The sequence below is a fragment of the Bufo gargarizans genome, unplaced genomic scaffold (genome assembly GCF_014858855.1).
Source record: "Bufo gargarizans isolate SCDJY-AF-19 unplaced genomic scaffold, ASM1485885v1 original_scaffold_1790_pilon, whole genome shotgun sequence".
In the NCBI taxonomy this organism is placed as follows: domain Eukaryota; kingdom Metazoa; phylum Chordata; class Amphibia; order Anura; family Bufonidae; genus Bufo; species Bufo gargarizans.
The window spans coordinates 52,772-73,074 of NW_025334517.1; the positions used below are offsets into that span (position 1 = coordinate 52,772).

Here is a 20,303-nt window from a genome sequence, read left to right on the forward strand (position 1 = left end):
GGGAGCACACGTGACACACAGCACGGACTGCACACATACAAGGAGGCCGGGAGCACACGTGACACACAGCACGGACTGCACACATACAAGGAGGCCGGGAGCACACATGATACACAGCATGGACTGCACACATACATGGAGGCCGGGCGCACACGTGACACACAGCACGGACTGCACACATACAAGGAGGCCGGGCGCACACGTGACACACAGCACACATACAAGGAGGCCGGGAGCACACGTGACACACAGCACGGACTGCACACATACAAGGAGGCTGGACACACAGCACGGACTGCACACATACATGGAGGCCGGACACACGTGACACACAGCACGGACTGCACACATACATGGAGGCCGGACACACAGCACGGACTGCATACATACAAGGAGGCCGGGAGCACACGTGACACACAGCACGGACTGCACACATACATGGAGGCCGGACACACGTGACACACAGCACGGACTGCACACATACAAGGAGGCCGGGAGCACACGTGACACACAGCACGGACTGCACACATACATGGAGGCCGGACACACGTGACACACAGCACGGACTGCACACATACAAGGAGGCCGGGAGCACACGTGACACACAGCACGGACTGCACACATACAAGGAGGCCGGGAGCACACGTGACACACAGCACGGACTGCACACATACAAGGAGGCCGGGAGCACACGTGACACACAGCACACATACAAGGAGGCCGGGAGCACACGTGACACACAGCACGGACTGCACACATACAAGGAGGCCGGGAGCACACGTGACACACAGCACGGACTGCACACATACATGGAGGCCGGACACACAGCACGGACTGCACACATACAAGGAGGCCGGGAGCACACGTGACACACAGCACGGACTGCACACATACAAGGAGGCCTGACACACAGCACACATACATGGAGGCCGGACACACAGCACGGACTGCACACATACATGGAGGCCGGACACACAGCACGGACTGCACACATACATGGAGGCCGGACACACAGCACGGACTGCACACATACAAGGAGGCCGGGAGCACACGTGACACACAGCACGGACTGCACACATACAAGGAGGCCGGGAGCACACGTGACACACAGCACGGACTGCACACATACAAGGAGGCCGGGAGCACACGTGACACACAGCACGGACTGCACACATACAAGGAGGCCGGGAGCACACGTGACACACAGCACGGACTGCACACATACAAGGAGGCCGGGAGCACACGTGACACACAGCACGGACTGCACACATACAAGGAGGCCGGGAGCACACGTGACACACAGCACGGACTGCACACATACAAGGAGGCCGGACACACAGCACGGACTGCACACATACAAGGAGGCCGGGAGCACACGTGACACACAGCACGGACTGCACACATACAAGGAGGCCGGGAGCACACGTGACACACAGCACGGACTGCACACATACATGGAGGCCGGACACACAGCACGGACTGCACACATACAAGGAGGCCGGACACACAGCACGGACTGCACACATACAAGGAGGCCGGGAGCACACGTGACACACAGCACGGACTGCACACATACATGGAGGCCGGACACACAGCACGGACTGCACACATACAAGGAGGCCGGACACACAGCACGGACTGCACACATACAAGGAGGCCGGGAGCACACGTGACACACAGCACGGACTGCACACATACAAGGAGGCCGGACACACAGCACGGACTGCACACATACATGGAGGCCGGACACACAGCACGGACTGCACACATACAAGGAGGCCGGGAGCACACGTGACACACAGCACGGACTGCACACATACAAGGAGGCCGGACACACAGCACGGACTGCACACATACAAGGAGGCCGGGAGCACACGTGACACACAGCACGGACTGCACACATACAAGGAGGCCGGACACACAGCACACATACATGGAGGCCGGACACACAGCACGGACTGCACACATACATGGAGGCCGGACACACAGCACGGACTGCACACATACATGGAGGCCGGACACACAGCACGGACTGCACACATACATGGAGGCCGGACACACGTGACACACAGCACGGACTGCACACATACAAGGAGGCCGGGAGCACACGTGACACACAGCACGGACTGCACACATACAAGGAGGCCGGGAGCACACGTGACACACAGCACGGACTGCACACATACAAGGAGGCCGGGAGCACACGTGACACACAGCACGGACTGCACACATACAAGGAGGCCGGGAGCACACGTGACACACAGCACGGACTGCACACATACAAGGAGGCCGGGAGCACACGTGACACACAGCACGGACTGCACACATACAAGGAGGCCGGACACACAGCACGGACTGCACACATACAAGGAGGCCGGGAGCACACGTGACACACAGCACGGACTGCACACATACATGGAGGCCGGACACACAGCACGGACTGCACACATACAAGGAGGCCGGACACACAGCACGGACTGCACACATACAAGGAGGCCGGGAGCACACGTGACACACAGCACGGACTGCACACATACATGGAGGCCGGACACACAGCACGGACTGCACACATACAAGGAGGCCGGACACACAGCACGAACTGCACACATACAAGGAGGCCGGGAGCACACGTGACACACAGCACGAACTGCACACATACAAGGAGGCCGGACACACAGCACACATACATGGAGGCCGGACACACAGCACGGACTGCACACATACATGGAGGCCGGACACACAGCACGAACTGCACACATACAAGGAGGCCGGGAGCACACGTGACACACAGCACGAACTGCACACATACAAGGAGGCCGGACACACAGCACACATACATGGAGGCCGGACACACAGCACGGACTGCACACATACATGGAGGCCGGACACACAGCACGGACTGCACACATACATGGAGGCCGGACACACAGCACGGACTGCACACATACAAGGAGGCCGGACACACAGCACGAACTGCACACATACAAGGAGGCCGGGAGCACACGTGACACACAGCACGAACTGCACACATACAAGGAGGCCGGACACACAGCACACATACATGGAGGCCGGACACACAGCACGGACTGCACACATACATGGAGGCCGGACACACAGCACGGACTGCACACATACATGGAGGCCGGACACACAGCACGGACTGCACACATACATGGAGGCCGGACACACAGCACGGACTGCACACATACATGGAGGCCGGACACACAGCACGGACTGCACACATACATGGAGGCCGGACACACGGCTGTTCCCGGTCTCTTCCCTCCACCGCGCCCCCACAAACGTAAGTCGTCATGGGGAGGATTTCTGTGCTGCAGATCTGCAGGAATATCCTTGTGCGGAAGATGAGGGTTTTGCTGCAGATTCCTCGCCTTGGACTAATGGCCGCCCTCTCCGTGTTTTACAGGTTTGAGCTGACGATGTCCGGCCACCCGACCGCCTGATTTCCGGCAGCCGCCATTTTTTCTGCGTGTAAATATGTAGATATGTAATATATTGCTGCAGATGTTCTTATGTAAAGTGTATAATATATAAATATTGCTCCGGTCTGAGAGCAGATTATTTATTTCCGGAATCAGTCGCCGCCGTCATACCGCAAATAAAATTATTTCCATTCTACTCGTCTCCCCAGTCTGGTTTTGCACAAATCCCCCGACTGTCACCATGGAGACACGTAGCTCTGCACGGGCGCTGCACACACAACGCGAGGACGGCTATTCTTCATTTGCGGTTTTTATTTCAGTCACTTTAGAAATCCGAGGGACAACCAGCATGGCCGTCACTACACGTCTACAATCCAGTCCCAGCGTCACACCGCTAGTCGTCCAGTATCGGCGGGAGGGCGAGGCTCCAGACAGTGAACCCCCACACAGGGCAGATGATCACCAGTATAACCAGTATCACCAGTCACCGGGCCTTCAGATCTTTTAACCTCTGCACCTCGGGCAGAATCTCCTCCAGGTGACTGATCCCTGCAGAGACACAGAGAGGCATAAGAGCTGACAATCCATCCACACTCCGCCCCTGGTGCCCACCTAAGATGTCTGCACCCAGCCCCCGTGCCCACCTAAGATGTCCAGCAGCTCCTTTATTAACTCCTCAAATGCTGGAAAGAACTCCTCGTGCTCCTGCACCTTGTTTACGATACTGCAGAGAAGAAAGCAGAAGGGGTTAAAGCCCGAAATACGATCCGAGCACCCTGGCAGCATCAGCATTGCCCAGAACATACCCGGGATGCGAGGGGTCACCCTACCTGTCTATATCCAGCGTCCCGAGGATCTGCTGCAGTCTGTGGCCACCTTCCTCTTCTCTGCACAGTTTCCCTACGGCGTTCACTACTGTCCCGGCACTGGCCGTGTCATCTGAACGCAGGATATGAAGGGTTAAAGGGATCAGGACAGAGACCCTCAGTGACCACTCCAGCCATGTAATTGGGCGAGCGGCTTACCCAGGCCGAGAAGGCAGCGCAGGTTGTTCATGGCGTTGCTCATTTCGCCCAGTTTGCTGTAGACGTCGTTCATACGCGGGTAGATACCGGTCACGGATGGAACGTCAAACAGTTTCTGGAAGTGCGAGACAAGCGCCTGCAGCACATGAGGGGACGAGCCCTGTGGACACAAAGAGAAGGGGGGCCACATATAACCGGATAACGCACAATCAGCCTCACGGCTCCACTCCCTAACGAAGGGGAACACTACAGCAACTGTCCTGGGAAGAGTGTTCTAAAGGGTTAAACTACAGCGACCCCCAGACTCAGGGCTGGATACCATGCGCAACATCCAGCTGAAATCAGACTGCCTAATGTCCGGCTCAGCTGGATGCCAGTAACAGAGCGCACTGCGCCACATCTGGATCCGTCAGAAGCCGGTGACCCTAAAAGACACCTGAAAGGTAATAATCAGGATGAAGGTTCCGTAGGTTGTGGTCGCTTTTGCTCACACGCTCCATAAGGACTCGTTCACACAAACGTGTGATGCCCGTTGCCGTATTGCAGACCCGCAATACACGGGCACCGTTCCGTGGCCATTCCGCATCACGGATTAGGACCCATTCATTTTAATGGGCCCACAAATCCAAAGATGCGCAAGGGAACACTATGGAGTGCTTTCTAGGGTTCCGTTCCGTGCTTCCGCACCGCAAAAAGATATAACTTGCGCTATCTTTTCACGGAACAGAAGGATCACGGACCCATTCAAGTGAACGGGTCGGCAATCCCCATGCGCCTGCCCCACGGACTGTGCCCACGCATTGCGGACCGCAGCAGCCTGTGAATGAGAACATGATATGACTGTGCCGCCATCTAGTGGCTGCTGTACAGACTGCAGCTATTGTGCAGCCAGGTCCTGGCCTTCCCAGGGGTGATGGGTCCTCACCTGCCTCTGGTTCTCCACGTCCTCCAGCATTGTATCCACCAGAAGCAGAAGATCCTCCACCCGGACCCCACCAGCCGCCTCCTCGGTCCGGTCGTCCTGCGGGGTGGGCTGCAGCTTGTGTCTCAGCTTCCTCAGAGAGCGGTGCAGCGCCTACAGAGCGAGAGCGATTACACAACACGTACCCGTGTGCCGTAACGCCTTGGGGTCGGGACATCTACCTGCAGCGACAGTAACTGTCCGGCCCACAATTCTATAGTCGGCAGCAGGTGCAGGAAGTCCGACTCGTCTCTGGTCTCTGGACCGCGATTCTCCTGATGCCGGGAGCCGTGTTTATAAAGCAGCGGAGGGGCCCGGGGCCCACAGAGTACTGCACTAATATCAGACAGGATCTGAGGGACACAATAGAGGGATATTCACATACAATTCCAGCGCAAATGCAGTAAGGGTCAAACATTGTATTCCTAACACTATAACAATGCCCTGCACAAAGCACCGTCCGGGCCCCGGGCCCCGCACCTCCAGAGCCGATACCTTGTACAGCTTACAACAGCTCTTGGCTTCTCTGAACTTTGATGCAGCGACTGGAAGAAGATCCTTCAGCTCCTGAACTCCAAGCTCCCTGCAGACATCCTGCACCGAAACAGGAGAGCAACATGGAAGAGAAGCCGCACTATGAGCAGGATGGATTCATAGGTTCTATACATCCAGTATTATACTCCAGAGCTGCACTCACTATTCTGCTGGTGCAGTCACTGTGCACATACATTACTGATCCTGTACTGATCCTGAGTTACATCCTGTATTATACTCCAGAGCTGCACTCACTATTCTGCTGGTGCAGTCACTGTGTACATACATTACTTATCCTGTACTGATCCTGAGTTACATCCTGTATTATACTCCAGAGCTGCACTCACTATTCTGCTGGTGCAGTCACTGTGTACATACATTACTTATCCTGTACTGATCCTGAGTTACATCCTGTATTATACTGCAGAGCTGCACTCACTATTCTGCTGGTGCAGTCAATGTGTACATACATTACTTATCCTGTACTGATCCTGAGTTACATCCTGTATTATACTGCAGAGCTGCACTCACTATTCTGCTGGTGCAGTCAATGTGTACATACATTACTTATCCTGTACTGATCCAGAGTTACATCCTGTATTATACTCCAGAGCTGCACTCACTATTCTGCTGGTGCAGTCACTGTGTACATATATTACTTATCCTGTACTGATCCTGAGTTACATCCTGTATTATACTCCAGAGCTGCACTCACTATTCTGCTGGTGCAGTCACTGTGTACATACATTACTTATCCTGTACTGATCCTGAGTTACATCCTGTATTATACTCCAGAGCTGCACTCACTATTCTGCTCCCGAGTTACATCCTGGGTTGTAGATCTCTACGAGTAGACTGTTTGGAGGCGGTGATAAACACACGATGAGTGTATGTATTATATCGGGTATATAATAAAGCCGTAGCACTGGGGGTTGCTGCCATCAGGAGTACCTGTAGGTGGCGCTGACACTCTACATCGGACAGATGCTCCGGTCGCGCTCTGTGAGGCTCCGCCTCATCCTTGCTCTCGCGGGTTGGACTGTGGCAGTGAGGGAGAAAATACAACAGAAAGGCCTCCTGTTAACCTGGCGGCACTACACCCTCTGTGCTGCATTACACCCTCTGTGCTGCACTACACCCTCTGTGCTGCACTACACCCTCTGTGCTGCACTACACCCTCTGTGCTGCACTACACCCTCTGTGCTGCACTACACCCTCTGTGCTGCACTACACCCGCTGTGCTGCACTACACCCGCTGTGCTGCACTACACCCGCTGTGCTGCACTACACCCGCTGTGCTGCACTACACCCGCTGTGCTGCACTACACCCGCTGTGCTGCACTACACCCGCTGTGCTGCACTACACCCGCTGTGCTGCACTACACCCGCTGTGCTGCACTACACCCGCTGTGCTGCACTACACCCGCTGTGCTGCACTACACCCGCTGTGCTGCACTACACCCGCTGTGCTGCACTACACCCGCTGTGCTGCACTACACCCGCTGTGCTGCACTACACCCGCTGTGCTGCACTACACCCGCTGTGCTGCACTACACCCGCTGTGCTGAGTAGACGTCACATCCTCACCTCAGATTATTCTGGAGGAGAATCTTCTCCATTTTCTTCATCTGTTGCTTGTAGACTCTGAATTCTTTTCTAGAAGGTCTAATAGGGAGGAAGCAGAAAGATCAAGCATCTGACCAGCGAGGGGCTGCCGCCCGATCCCGAGAGTCACACACTAGAGGATGAGCTGCAGCCTCCGCACAGGAAGCAACTGACGAGCGAGGGGCTGCCGCCCGATCCCGAGTCACACACTAGAGGACGAGCTGCAACCACCAGTCTGACCAGTATGAAGACCCCGCTGGGGGACTGCCCTACCCGTGGGATCCCCGCTCACATACCTGGCCTCCATCTCCTCGCGCAGCCGGCCGTTCTCCTGCAGCAGCCGCTCTTCCTTCCTCCGAGCTTCTTGCATCTGCCCCTGATAGGACTGCAGAGAGGACCCCAGAGTTAAAGGGGAACAGCCCCAGAGACCGCCGGACCCCCTGCCCCTCCCCCTGGGGCATCACCTTGATAAGCGCCTTATAATTTGGTGTTGTGTCCAGGTCCAGAGACCCTCCAGACTGATTCCTCTCCAGAACAGGCTCCACTGACGACTCGTAATTCCTGCAAGTAACCAGAAGAGGCAGCATGAGTGCAGGGAGCACAACCCCCATCAGTGCGTCCTAATACAGCTAGTGGGTCCACCGTCATAAGAGGCTCAAGCCGCAGCTCTGCCCCCTCCACATGCTTTACACTTCAGCACCGCTCCTGACATTCCTCGTGTAATAACAATTCTGCAGCCCCTATTCCTATGTTGTGCCGTTCCTCTATTATTTCTACTAGAAGTTATAATAGAATGGCCAGCAGTCTGCAGTAAGGGTACAGAGGGGCGGTAACCAGTTGGGGGTGTGTCCCTGCACCGTCTGACTCTATCCAATCAGTGCTGACATTGTCAGACTGTGCAGGGACACGCCCCCACCTGGGTACCGCCCCTCGGTACCCTTACTGCAGACTGCTGGCAATTCTATTATAACTTCTAGTAGAAATAATAGAGGAACGGCACAACATAGAGACATAAGAGCAGAGGCTCCGGGATTGTTAGTACCTGGGGAAAGCATGGAGCCATTAACCCAGGAATGTCAGGAGCGGTGAGAGGTCCTCTTTAAAGCACAGCTTCTGTGTCACCAGAGGCTCAGGCCAAGGCTCTGCCCCCTTGCTTTACACTTCAGTTCTGCTATATTATTTTGCATCTAGAACCCACATCCGAGCTCACCAGCTCTGCTCCTCCTCCATGCTTTTAACTGCAGTTTTGCACTATTAAGCCACGGCTATGATCAGTGGATCTGAAGTCCTCTTAAAAAACTCTGTTTCCCAAAATTATGATATCAACTGCCTGTACTACTGCCCCAAATCTACAGCGGGGAGGATGAGAGGAGTTCTCTGGGGCCCGTCTGATCGTCTCTCCGGAGCAGCGCTCACCTGATCTCATCCTGCAGCCGCTTCATCCGACTCTCGTAACCATCGATGAGATCGAGAATCCTGGAGGACAAGAGCAGAAGCTGAAGATTACTCCCATCATCCATCCAGACCCAAGAGCCCCAGCTGTGACGTCACTCACAGGGTCTCAGGAAGCGGAGATATAGGGGGGCCTCACATCAGAGACCAGGGGGTTCACAGAGCCACTGCCCCCCACCATTAACACATGTGCCTGGAAGAAATGATGCCGAGATGAGCGCCCTGGTGGTCCCGGCGCAGCCCCAGGACAGGCGGTCGCGTCCCTCCCCATCCGAGCAGCCCCAGGACAGGCGGTCGCGTCCCTCCCCATCCGAGCAGCCCCAGGACAGGCGGTCGCGTCCCTCCCCATCCGAGCAGCCCCAGGACAGGCGGTCGAAGCCCTGCCCCGCGCAGCCCCAGGACAGGCGGTCGAAGCCCTGCCCCGCGCAGCCCCAGGACAGGCGGTCGAAGCCCTGCCCCGCGCAGCCCCAGGACAGGCGGTCGAAGCCCTGCCCCGCGCAGCCCCAGGACAGGCGGTCGAAGCCCTGCCCCGCGCAGCCCCAGGACAGGCGGTCGAAGCCCTGCCCCGCGCAGCCCCAGGACAGGCGGTCGAAGCCCTCCCCCGCGCAGCCCCAGGACAGGCGGTCGAAGCCCTCCCCAGCGCAGCCCCAGGACAGGCGGTCGCGTCCCCCGCGCACTCACTGCTGATCCAGGTGGCTGTTCTGCTGCGGCTGCCGCCTGACCAGTTGCAGGAAGGTCTTCCTCCTCTTCTCCTCTGCAGCCGCCGCCTGTGACAGCCGTTGCCTCAGACACGCGATGCTCTGCTCCTGCGCCCGCAGATTCTCCTCATGTTTCTGGCAACGATCCTGACAAGAGGCGGCAAAGAATAGCGCAGGATGAGGAGGAGCAGATTGGTAAAAGGAGAAAAATCTGAGGGCGGTAGGACGGGCGCCCTGGCACAGTACCCACAGCAGCCCCTACAGACGGGCGCCCTGGCACAGTACCCACAGCAGCCCCTACAGACGGGGCGCCCTGGCACAGTACCCACAGCAGCCCCTACAGACGGGGCGCCCTGGCACAGTACCCACAGCAGCCCCTACAGACGGGGCGCCCTGGCACAGTACCCACAGCAGCCCCTACAGACGGGGCGCCCTGGCACAGTACCCACAGCAGCCCCTACAGACGGGGCGCCCTGGCACAGTACCCACAGCAGCCCCTACAGACAAGCGCCCTGGCACAGTACCCACAGCAGCCCCTACAGACGGGCGCCCTGGCACAGTACCCACAGCAGCCCCTACAGACGGGCGCCCTGGCACAGTACCCACAGCAGCCCCTACAGACGGGCGCCCTGCACTCACCCCCGCCGCCGCCTGTAAACCAGTCACCTCGTTCTGCTGCTGACGCATCCGACGGATGAAATCGTCTTCCAGGTCCCGGACTTTGGATTTCACGCCGTCCAGAATCCGCTGCAATTCATCCGCTCTCTGCTCCTGGCGCCCGGCTCTGTCCTGCTGCACGCGGGCGTCGTGTCTAAGGAAGACGTTACATACAGAGCATTATATTACCTCCAGAGCATTATACAACCTCCAGAGTATACAGAGCATTATACAACCTCCAGAGTATACAGAGCATTATACAACCTCCAGAGTATACAGAGCATTATACAACCTCCAGAGTATACAGAGCATTATACACCCTCCAGAGTATACAGAGCATTATATAACCTCCACAGTATACAGAGCATTATACACCCTCCACAGTATACAGAGCATTATACACCCTCCACAGTATACAGAGCATTATACAACCTCCAGAGTATACAGAGCATTATACAACCTCCACAGTATACAGAGCATTATACACCCTCCACAGTATACAGAGCATTATACACCCTCCACAGTATACAGAGCATTATACACCCTCCACAGTATACAGAGCATTATACACCCTCCACAGTATACAGAGCATTATACACCCTCCACAGTATACAGAGCATTATACAACCTCCAGAGTATACAGAGCATTATACAACCTCCACAGTATACAGAGCATTATACAACCTCCACAGTATACAGAGCATTATACAACCTCCAGAGTATACAGAGCATTATACAACCTCCAGAGTATACAGAGCATTATACAACCTCCACAGTATACAGAGCATTATACACCCTCCACAGTATACAGAGCATTATACACCCTCCACAGTATACAGAGCATTATACAACCTCCACAGTATACAGAGCATTATACAACCTCCACAGTATACAGAGCATTATACACCCTCCACAGTATACAGAGCATTATACACCCTCCACAGTATACAGAGCATTATACACCCTCCACAGTATACAGAGCATTATACAACCTCCACAGTATACAGAGCATTATACAACCTCCACAGTATACAGAGCATTATACAACCTCCACAGTATACAGAGCATTATATACCCTCCACAGTATACAGAGCATTATACAACCTCCACAGTATACAGAGCATTATACAACCTCCACAGTATACAGAGCATTATACAACCTCCACAGTATACAGAGCATTATACAACCTCCACAGTATACAGAGCATTATACAACCTCCACAGTATACAGAGCATTATACAACCTCCACAGTATACAGAGCATTATACAACCTCCACAGTATACAGAGCATTATACAACCTCCACAGTATACAGAGCATTATACACCCTCCACAGTATACAGAGCATTATACAACCTCCAGAGTACACAGAGCATTATACAACCTCCAGAGTACACAGAGCATTATACAACCTCCAGAGTATACAGAGCATTATACAACCTCCACAGTATACAGAGCATTATACAACCTCCACAGTATACAGAGCATTATACAACCTCCACAGTATACAGAGCATTATACAACCTCCACAGTGAGCCGGCCCCGTGCCTCGCCTCAGGGGAGGAGGCTGGACAGGCCGGCCCCGTGCCTCGCCTCAGGGGAGGAGGCTGGACAGGCCGGCCCCGTGCCTCGCCTCAGGGGAGGAGGCTGGACAGGCCGGCCCCGTGCCTCGCCTCAGGGGAGGAGGCTGGACATGCCGGCCCCGTGCCTCGCCTCAGGGGAGGAGGCTGGACAGGCCGGCCAGAGGCAGAGTTGGGGGCCCCGTGGCTTTACAAGAACTTACTTCAGCTGGTTGTTGGACTGGATGAGGCCGTGGATCAGGTTCTGACGTCTCTCCGTGTCTTCCACAAGCGATTTAATGGCTGTTCTGAGCGCGAGTGACGTCTGCCGGTCCAGGACCACCGCACCTGAGGGAGAAACCGGGACATCACAAGGTCCATGTAACCCCCTAATAATATCCGCCATCTCCCCCCGCGTTATCCCCTAATATTATCCACCATCTCCCCTAATAATATCCGCCATCTCCCCTAATAATATCCGCCATCTCCCCCCGCGTTATCTCCTAATATCTGGGCGCAGCGCCGGTTATTTTACAACCTGTGGAAACAAAGCTTCCATTACCAGAAAGGGGGTCCCCAGACACGTGCACCGCGGCGCAGCCATGACGCCTCAGCATTGGATTTATTTTCTCCCATTCTGTCAGATCCGCCTGCAGAGAAAAACAGAAGAGCTCGACAATGAGGTGGCAACACAGCGCCTCAGGGGGCCGGAGCTCCGCCCAACACAGCGCCTCAGGGGGCCGGAGCTCCGCCCAACACAGCGCCTCAGGGGGCCGGAGCTCCGCCCAACACAGCGCCTCAGGGGGCCGGAGCTCCGCCCAACACAGCGCCTCAGGGGGCCGGAGCTCCGCCCAACACAGTGACAGGTTCTCTGTATATATTATAATCTGCTCAGCTCCTCCTGCTCTATAACACGCTGCCTGCAGATTACACGGTGACAGGTTCTCTGTATATATAATCTGCTCAGCTCCTCCTGCTCTATAGCACGCTTCCTGCAGATTACACGGTGACCGGTTCTCTGTATATATAATCTGCTCAGCTCCTCCTGCTCTATAACACGCTGCCTGCAGATTACACGGTGACAGGTTCTCTGTATATATAATTTGCTCAGCTCCTCCTGCTCTATAGCACGCTTCCTGCAGATTACATGGTGACCGGTTCTCTGTATATATAATCTGCTCAGCTCCTCCTGCTCTATAACACGCTGCCTGCAGATTACACGGTGACAGGTTCTCTGTATATATAATTGCTCAGCTCCTCCTGCTCTATAGCACGCTTCCTGCAGATTACACGGTGACCGGTTCTCTGTATATATAATCTGCTCAGCTCCTCCTGCTCTATAACACGCTGCCTGCAGATTACACGGTGACAGGTTCTCTGTATATATAATTTGCTCAGCTCCTCCTGCTCTATAGCACGCTGCCTGCAGATTACATGGTGACAGGTTCTCTGTATATATAATCTGCTCAGCTCCTCCTGCTCTAGAACACGCTGCCTGCAGATTACACGGTGACAGGTTCTCTGTATATATAATCTGCTCAGCTCCTCCTGCTCTATAACACACTGCCTGCAGATTACACGGTGACAGGTTCTCTGTATATATAATCTGCTCAGCTCCTCCTGCTCTATAACACGCTGCCTGCAGATTACACGGTGACAGGTTCTCTGTATATATAATCTGCTCAGCTCCTCCTGCTCTATAACACGCTGCCTGCAGATTACATGGTGACAGGTTCTCTTTATATATAATCTGCTCAGCTCCTCCTGCTCTATAACACGCTGCCTGCAGATTACACGGTGACAGGTTCTCTGTATATATAATCTGCTCAGCTCCTCCTGCTCTATAACACGCTGCCTGCAGATTACACGGTGACAGGTTCTCTGTATATATAATCTGCTCAGCTCCTCCTGCTCTATAACACGCTGCCTGCAGATTACATGGTGACAGGTTCTCTGTATATATAATCTGCTCAGCTCCTCCTGCTCTATAACACGCTGCCTGCAGATTACATGGTGACAGGTTCTCTGTATATATAATCTGCTCAGCTCCTCCTGCTCTATAACACGCTGCCTGCAGATTACATGGTGACAGGTTCTCTGTATATATAATCTGCTCAGCTCCTCCTGCTCTATAACACGCTGCCTGCAGATTACACGGTGACAGGTTCTCTGTATATATAATCTGCTCAGCTCCTCCTGCTCTATAACACGCTGCCTGCAGATTACACGGTGACAGGTTCTCTGTATATATAATCTGCTCAGCTCCTCCTGCTCTATAACACGCTGCCTGCAGATTACATGGTGACAGGTTCTCTGTATATATAATCTGCTCAGCTCCTCCTGCTCTATAACACACTGCCTGCAGATTACACGGTGACAGGTTCTCTGTATATATAATCTGCTCAGCTCCTCCTGCTCTATAACACGCTGCCTGCAGATTACATGGTGACAGGTTCTCTGTATATATATATATATAATCTGCTCAGCTCCTCCTGCTCTATAACATGCTGCCTGCAGATTACATGGTGACAGGTTCTCTGTATATATATATATATAATCTGCTCAGCTCCTCCTGCTCTATAACACGCTGCCTGCAGATTACATGGTGACAGGTTCTCTGTATATATATATATATAATCTGCTCAGCTCCTCCTGCTCTATAACACGCTGCCTGCAGATTACATGGTGACAGGTTCCCTGTATATATAATCTGCTCAGCTCCTCCTGCTCTATAACACGCTGCCTGCAGATTACACGGTGACAGGTTCTCTGTATATATAATCTGCTCAGCTCCTCCTGCTCTATAACACGCTGTCTGCAGATTACACGGTGACAGGTTCTCTCTGTATATATAATCTGCTCAGCTCCTCCTGCTCTATAACACACTGCCTGCAGATTACACGGTGACAGGTTCTCTGTATATATAATCTGCTCAGCTCCTCCTGCTCTATAGCACACTGCCTGCAGATTACACGGTGACAGGTTCTCTGTATATATAATCTGCTCAGCTCCTCCTGCTCTATAACACGCTGCCTGCAGATTACACGGTGACAGGTTCTCTGTATATATAATCTGCTCAGCTCCTCCTGCTCTATAACACGCTGCCTGCAGATTACACGGTGACAGGTTCTCTGTATATATAATCTGCTCAGCTCCTCCTGCTCTATAACACGCTGCCTGCAGATTACATGGTGACAGGTTCTCTGTATATATAATCTGCTCAGCTCCTCCTGCTCTATAACACACTGCCTGCAGATTACATGGTGACAGGTTCTCTGTATATATAATCTGCTCAGCTCCTCCTGCTCTATAACACGCTGCCTGCAGATTACACGGTGACAGGTTCTCTATATATATAATCTGCTCAGCTCCTCCTGCTCTATAACACGCTGCCTGCAGATTACATGGTGACAGGTTCTCTGTATATATAATCTGCTCAGCTCCTCCTGCTCTATAACACGCTGCCTGCAGATTACATGGTGACGGGTTCTCTGTATATATAATCTGCTCAGCTCCTCCTGCTCTATAACACGCTGCCTGTAGATTACACGGTGACAGGTTCTCTGTATATATAATCTGCTCAGCTCCTCCTGCTCTATAACACACTGCCTGCAGATTACATGGTGACAGGTTCTCTGTATATATAATCTGCTCAGCTCCTCCTGCTCTATAGCACACTGTCTGCAGATTACATGGTGACAGGTTCTCTCTATATAATCTGCTCAGATCCTCCTGCTCTATAACACGCTGCCTGCAGATTACACGGTGACAGGTTCTCTGTATATATAATCTGCTCAGCTCCTCCTGCTCTATAACACGCTGCCTGCAGATCACATAGGGACAGGGTCTCTTTAACCACCTCCGGACCGCCTAATGCACGGATGCGTCCGGAAGGTGGTTGATTTACTCCTCCTGGACGCATCCGTGAGTCATCTCGCGATAGCCGAGATTTCCGGTGAACACGCGCACACAGGAATGGAAGGTAAGCGAGTGGATCTCCAGCCTGCCAGCGGCGATTGTTCGCTGGCAGGCTGGAGATGTGATTTTTTAAACCCCTAACAGGTATATTAGCTGCTATTTTGATAACAGCGTCTAATATACCTGCTACCTGGTCCTCTGGTGTCCCTTTTGTTTGGATCGACCACCAGAGGACACAGGCAGCTCTGTAAGTAGCACCAAACACCACACTACACCCCCCCCCCCCCCGTCACTTATTAACCCCTGATCACCTCGTATAGACTCCCTGATCACCACCCCTGTCATTGATCACCCCCCCCCCCCTGTCATTGATAACCCCCCTGTAAGGCTCCATTCAGACGTCCGTATGATTTTTACGGTTCCACGGATACATGGATCGGATCCGCAAAACACATACGACGTCTGAATGGAGCCTTATAGGGGGGTGATCACCCATATAGACTCCCTGATCACCCCCTGTCATTGATCACCCCCCTGTAAGGCTCCATTCAGACGTCCGTATGCGTTTTGCGGATCCGATCCATGTATCCGTGGAACCGTAAAAATCATACGGACGTCTGAATGGAGCCTGACAGGGGGGTGATCAATGACAGGGGGGTGATCAGGGTGTCTATATGGGTGATCACCCCCCTATAAGGCTCCATTCAGACATTTTTTTGGCCCAAGTTAGCGGAAATTGTTTTTTTTTTTTTTTTTCTTACAAAGTCTCATATTCCACTAACGTGTGTCAAAAAATAAAATCTCCCATGAACTCGCCGTACCCCTCACGGAATCCAAATGCGTAACATTTTTTAGACATTTATATTCCAGACTCCTTCTCACGCTTTAGGGCCCCTAAAATGCCAGGGCAGTATAAATACCCCACATGTGACCCCATTTCGGAAAGAAGACACCCCAAGGTATTCCGTGAGGGGCATATTGAGTCCATGAAAGATTTACATTTTTGCCCCAAGTTAGCGGAAAGGGAGACTGTGAGAAAATAAAATAAAAATTACAAATAAAAAAAATAAAAAAATTTCCGCTAACTTGTGCCCCCCAAAAAAAATGTCTATGAACTCGCCAGGCCCCTCATTGAATACCTTGGGGTGTCTTCTTTCCAAAGTGGGGTCACATGTGGGGTATTTATACTGCCCTGGCTTTTTAGGGGCCCTAAAGCATGAGAAGAAGTCTGGGATCCAAATGTCTAAAAATGCCCTCCTAAAAGGAATTTGGGCCCCTTTGCGCATCTAGGCTGCAAAAAAGTGTGACACATCTGGTATCGCCGTACTCAGGAGAAGTTGGGGAATGTGTTTTGGGGTGTCATTTTACATATACCCATGCTGGGTGAGAGAAATATCTTGGCAAAAGACAACATTTCCAATTTTTTTATACAAAGTTGGCATTTGACCAAGATATTTCTCTCACCCAGCATGGGTATATGTAAAATGACACCCCAAAACACATTGCCCAACTTCTCCTGAGTACGGTGATACCAGATGTGTGACACTTTTTTGCAGCCTAGATGCGCAAAGGGGCCCAAATTCCTTTTAGGAGGGCATTTTTAGACATTTGGATCCCAGACTTCTTCTCACACTTTCGGGCCCCTAAAAAGCCAGGGCAGTATAAATACCCCACATGTGACCCCACTTTGGAAAGAAGACACCCCAAGGTATTCAATGAGGGGCCTGGCGAGTTCATAGAATTTTTTTTTTTTTTGCATAAGTTAGCGGAAATTGTTTTGTTTTTTTCTCACAAAGTCTCACTTTCCGCTAACTTGGGACAAAAATGTAAATCTTTCATGGACTCAATATGCCCCTCACGGAATACCTTGGGGTGTCTTCTTTCTGAAATAGGGTCACATGTGGGGTATTTACACTGCCCTGGCATTTTAGGGGCCCTAAAGCGTGAGAAGAAGCCTGGAATATGAATGTCTAAAAAATGTTACGCATTTGGATTCCGTGAGGGGTACGGCGAGTTCATGGGAGATTTTATTTTTTGACACAAGTTAGTAGAATATGAGACTTTGTAAGAAAAAACAAACAAAAAAAATATATATATTTCCGCTAACTTGGGCCAAAAAAGTGTGACACATCTGGTATCGCCGTACTCAGGAGAAGTTGGGCAATGTGTTTTGGGGTGTCATTTTACATATACCCATGCTGGGTGAGAGAAATATCTTGGCAAAAGACACCCATTTTTTTATACAAAGTTGGCATTTGACCAAGATATTTCTCTCACCCAGCATGGGTATATGTAAAATGACACCCCAAAACACATTGCCCAACTTCTCCTGAGTACGGCGATACCACATGTGTGACACTTTTTTGCAGCCAAGGTGGGCAAAGGGGCACATATTCCAAAGAGCACCTTTCGGATTTCACCGCCCATTTTTTACACATTTTGATGTCAAACTACTTCTCACATCTGGGCCCCTAGAATGCCAGGGCAGTATAACTACACCACAAGTGACCCCATTTTGGAAAGAAGACACCCCAAGGTATTTCATGATGGGCATAGTGAGTTCATGGAAGTTTTTATTTTTTGTCACAAGTTAGTGGAAAATAAGACTTTGTAAGGAAAAAAATAAAATAAATAAATAATCATCATTTTCCGCTAACTTGTGACAAAAAATAAAACGTTCTCTGAACTCACTATGCCCATCATGAAATACCTTGGGGTGTCTTCTTTCCGAAATGGGGTCATTTGTGGGGGGTTTCTACTGTCTGGGCATTGTAGAACCTCAGGAAACATGACAGGTGCTCAGAAAGTCAGAGCTGCTTCAAAAAGCGGAAATTCACATTTTTGTACCATAGTTTGTAAATGCTATAACTTTTACCCAAACAATTTTTTTTTTTTACCCAAACATTTTTTTTTTTTATCACAGACATGTAGAACAATAAATTTAGTGAACAATTTATATATGGATGTCGTTTTTTTTGCTAAGTTTTACAGCTGAAAGTGAAAAATGTCATTTTTTTGCAAAAAAATCCTTACATTTTGATTAATAACAAAAAAAGTAAAAATGTCAGCAGCAATGAAATACCACCAAATGAAAGCTCTATTAGTGAGAAGAAAAGGAGGTAACATTCATTTGGGTGGTAAGTTGCATGACCGAGCGATAAACAGTGAAAGGAGTGTAGTGCAGAAGTGTAAAAAGTGGCCTGGTCATTAAGGGGGTCTCAGCTAGCGGGGCTGAGGGGGTTAAGGAGGTTTCAGCTAGCGGGGCTGAGGGGGTTAAGGAGGTTTCAGCTAGCGGGGCTGAGGGGGTTAAGGAGGTTTCAGCTAGCGGGGCTGAGGGGGTTAAGGAGGTTTCAGCTAGCGGGGCTGAGGGGGTTAAGGAGGTTTCAGCTAGCGGGGCTGAGGGGGTTAAGGAGGTTTCAGCTAGCGGGGCTGAGGGGGTTAAGGAGGTTTCAGCTAGCGGGGCTGAGGGGGTTAAGGAGGTTTCAGCTAGCGGGGCTGAGGGGGTTAAGGGGGTTTCAACTAGCGGGGCTGAGGGGGTTAAGGGGGTTTCAACTAGCGGGGCTGAGGGGGTTAAGGAGGTTTCAGCTAGCGGGGCTGAGGGGGTTAAGGAGGTTTCAGCTAGCGGGGCTGAGGGGGTTAAGGAGGTCTCAGCTAGCGGGGCTGAGGGGGTTAAGGAGGTCTCAGCTAGCGGGGCTGAGGGGGTTAAGGAGGTCTCAGCTAGCGGGGCTGAGGGGGTTAAGGAGGTCAGTTAAGAGTCTCAGCTAGCGGGGCTGAGGGGGTTAAGGAGGTCTCAGCTAGCGGGGCTGAGGGGGTTAAGGAGGTCTCAGCTAGCGGGGCTGAGGGGGTTAAGGAGAGCGTTGTTTGCGGAGGATAGTCCCGACCTCTGTGTGGCCCCCAGCAGCAGGAGGAGCTGCTCCTTGGGCCCCCGGATCTACATGCACACATCACCAGGTTTATTACCATAGAAGAGGCTTCGTCGCCGTCTGCAAGACAAAGAGAAAGAAGCCGCTTTACTTCTCCCACTGGGAACCACATGTGAGGGCCCGGGGCCCCGGGTCAGAGCTGTCACCCGCAGGATCCTTACCTGCTGAGCGGCTCATGTCCTCCCGACCGCAGGACTCTGCCGGAAAGAGAGACCATTACCCCAGATACACAGGATGGACACTGCACCCCCCACACTATACTGTCATCACACCGCCCCCCCAACTACACTGCCTCACTATAGTCACACATTTCTGCTCACCCCTGTTTACGAAGCTTGGTGTCTTCCACCCCGTTATTAGTGGACGGTTCTATCTACCGGAAAGGGGTCGTCTACAATCGGTTTAAATCAGCCGCTTTCTTGGCTCTGGTTATTCCTTCCCAGCTTCCGTCCGTTTCCAGGGAGACAGCAGTTGTATTAATTGCTGAGGGCGGGGCCAGGGCGGAGAGTTTTGACTGCTGATTGGTTG

The 20,303-nt window shown here is 52.4% G+C and overlaps 2 protein-coding genes across 2 annotated transcripts in view; one reads left to right on the plus strand and one right to left on the minus strand.

Annotated features, from left to right (window-relative positions):
- Positions 1 to 3,639, plus strand: part of ESYT3 (extended synaptotagmin 3) — a 55,406-nt gene extending 51,767 nt beyond the window's left edge. The window contains exon 23 of the mRNA XM_044274497.1: positions 3,428 to 3,639. Within this exon, the coding sequence (XP_044130432.1) occupies positions 3,428 to 3,464 (37 nt within the window). The 3' untranslated portion in view covers positions 3,465 to 3,639. The remainder of the gene's footprint in view (positions 1 to 3,427) is intronic.
- Positions 3,640 to 3,740: 101 nt separating this feature from the next.
- CEP70 (centrosomal protein 70) lies at positions 3,741 to 20,238 on the minus strand. Its single transcript, XM_044274498.1, has 19 exons — positions 20,096 to 20,238; positions 19,937 to 19,972; positions 19,813 to 19,835; positions 12,497 to 12,584; positions 12,159 to 12,282; positions 10,385 to 10,529; positions 9,702 to 9,865; positions 8,985 to 9,044; positions 8,033 to 8,129; positions 7,865 to 7,953; positions 7,551 to 7,628; positions 6,915 to 7,002; positions 5,925 to 6,023; positions 5,612 to 5,782; positions 5,394 to 5,543; positions 4,469 to 4,628; positions 4,274 to 4,382; positions 4,088 to 4,167; positions 3,741 to 3,992 (listed from the first exon to the last, which is right to left on the minus strand). Exons 2-19 carry the CDS (start codon positions 19,950 to 19,952, stop codon positions 3,928 to 3,930), a joined length of 1,806 nt encoding a protein of 601 aa, XP_044130433.1. The 5' UTR covers positions 19,953 to 19,972; positions 20,096 to 20,238; the 3' UTR covers positions 3,741 to 3,927.
- Positions 20,239 to 20,303: the final 65 nt, after the last annotated feature.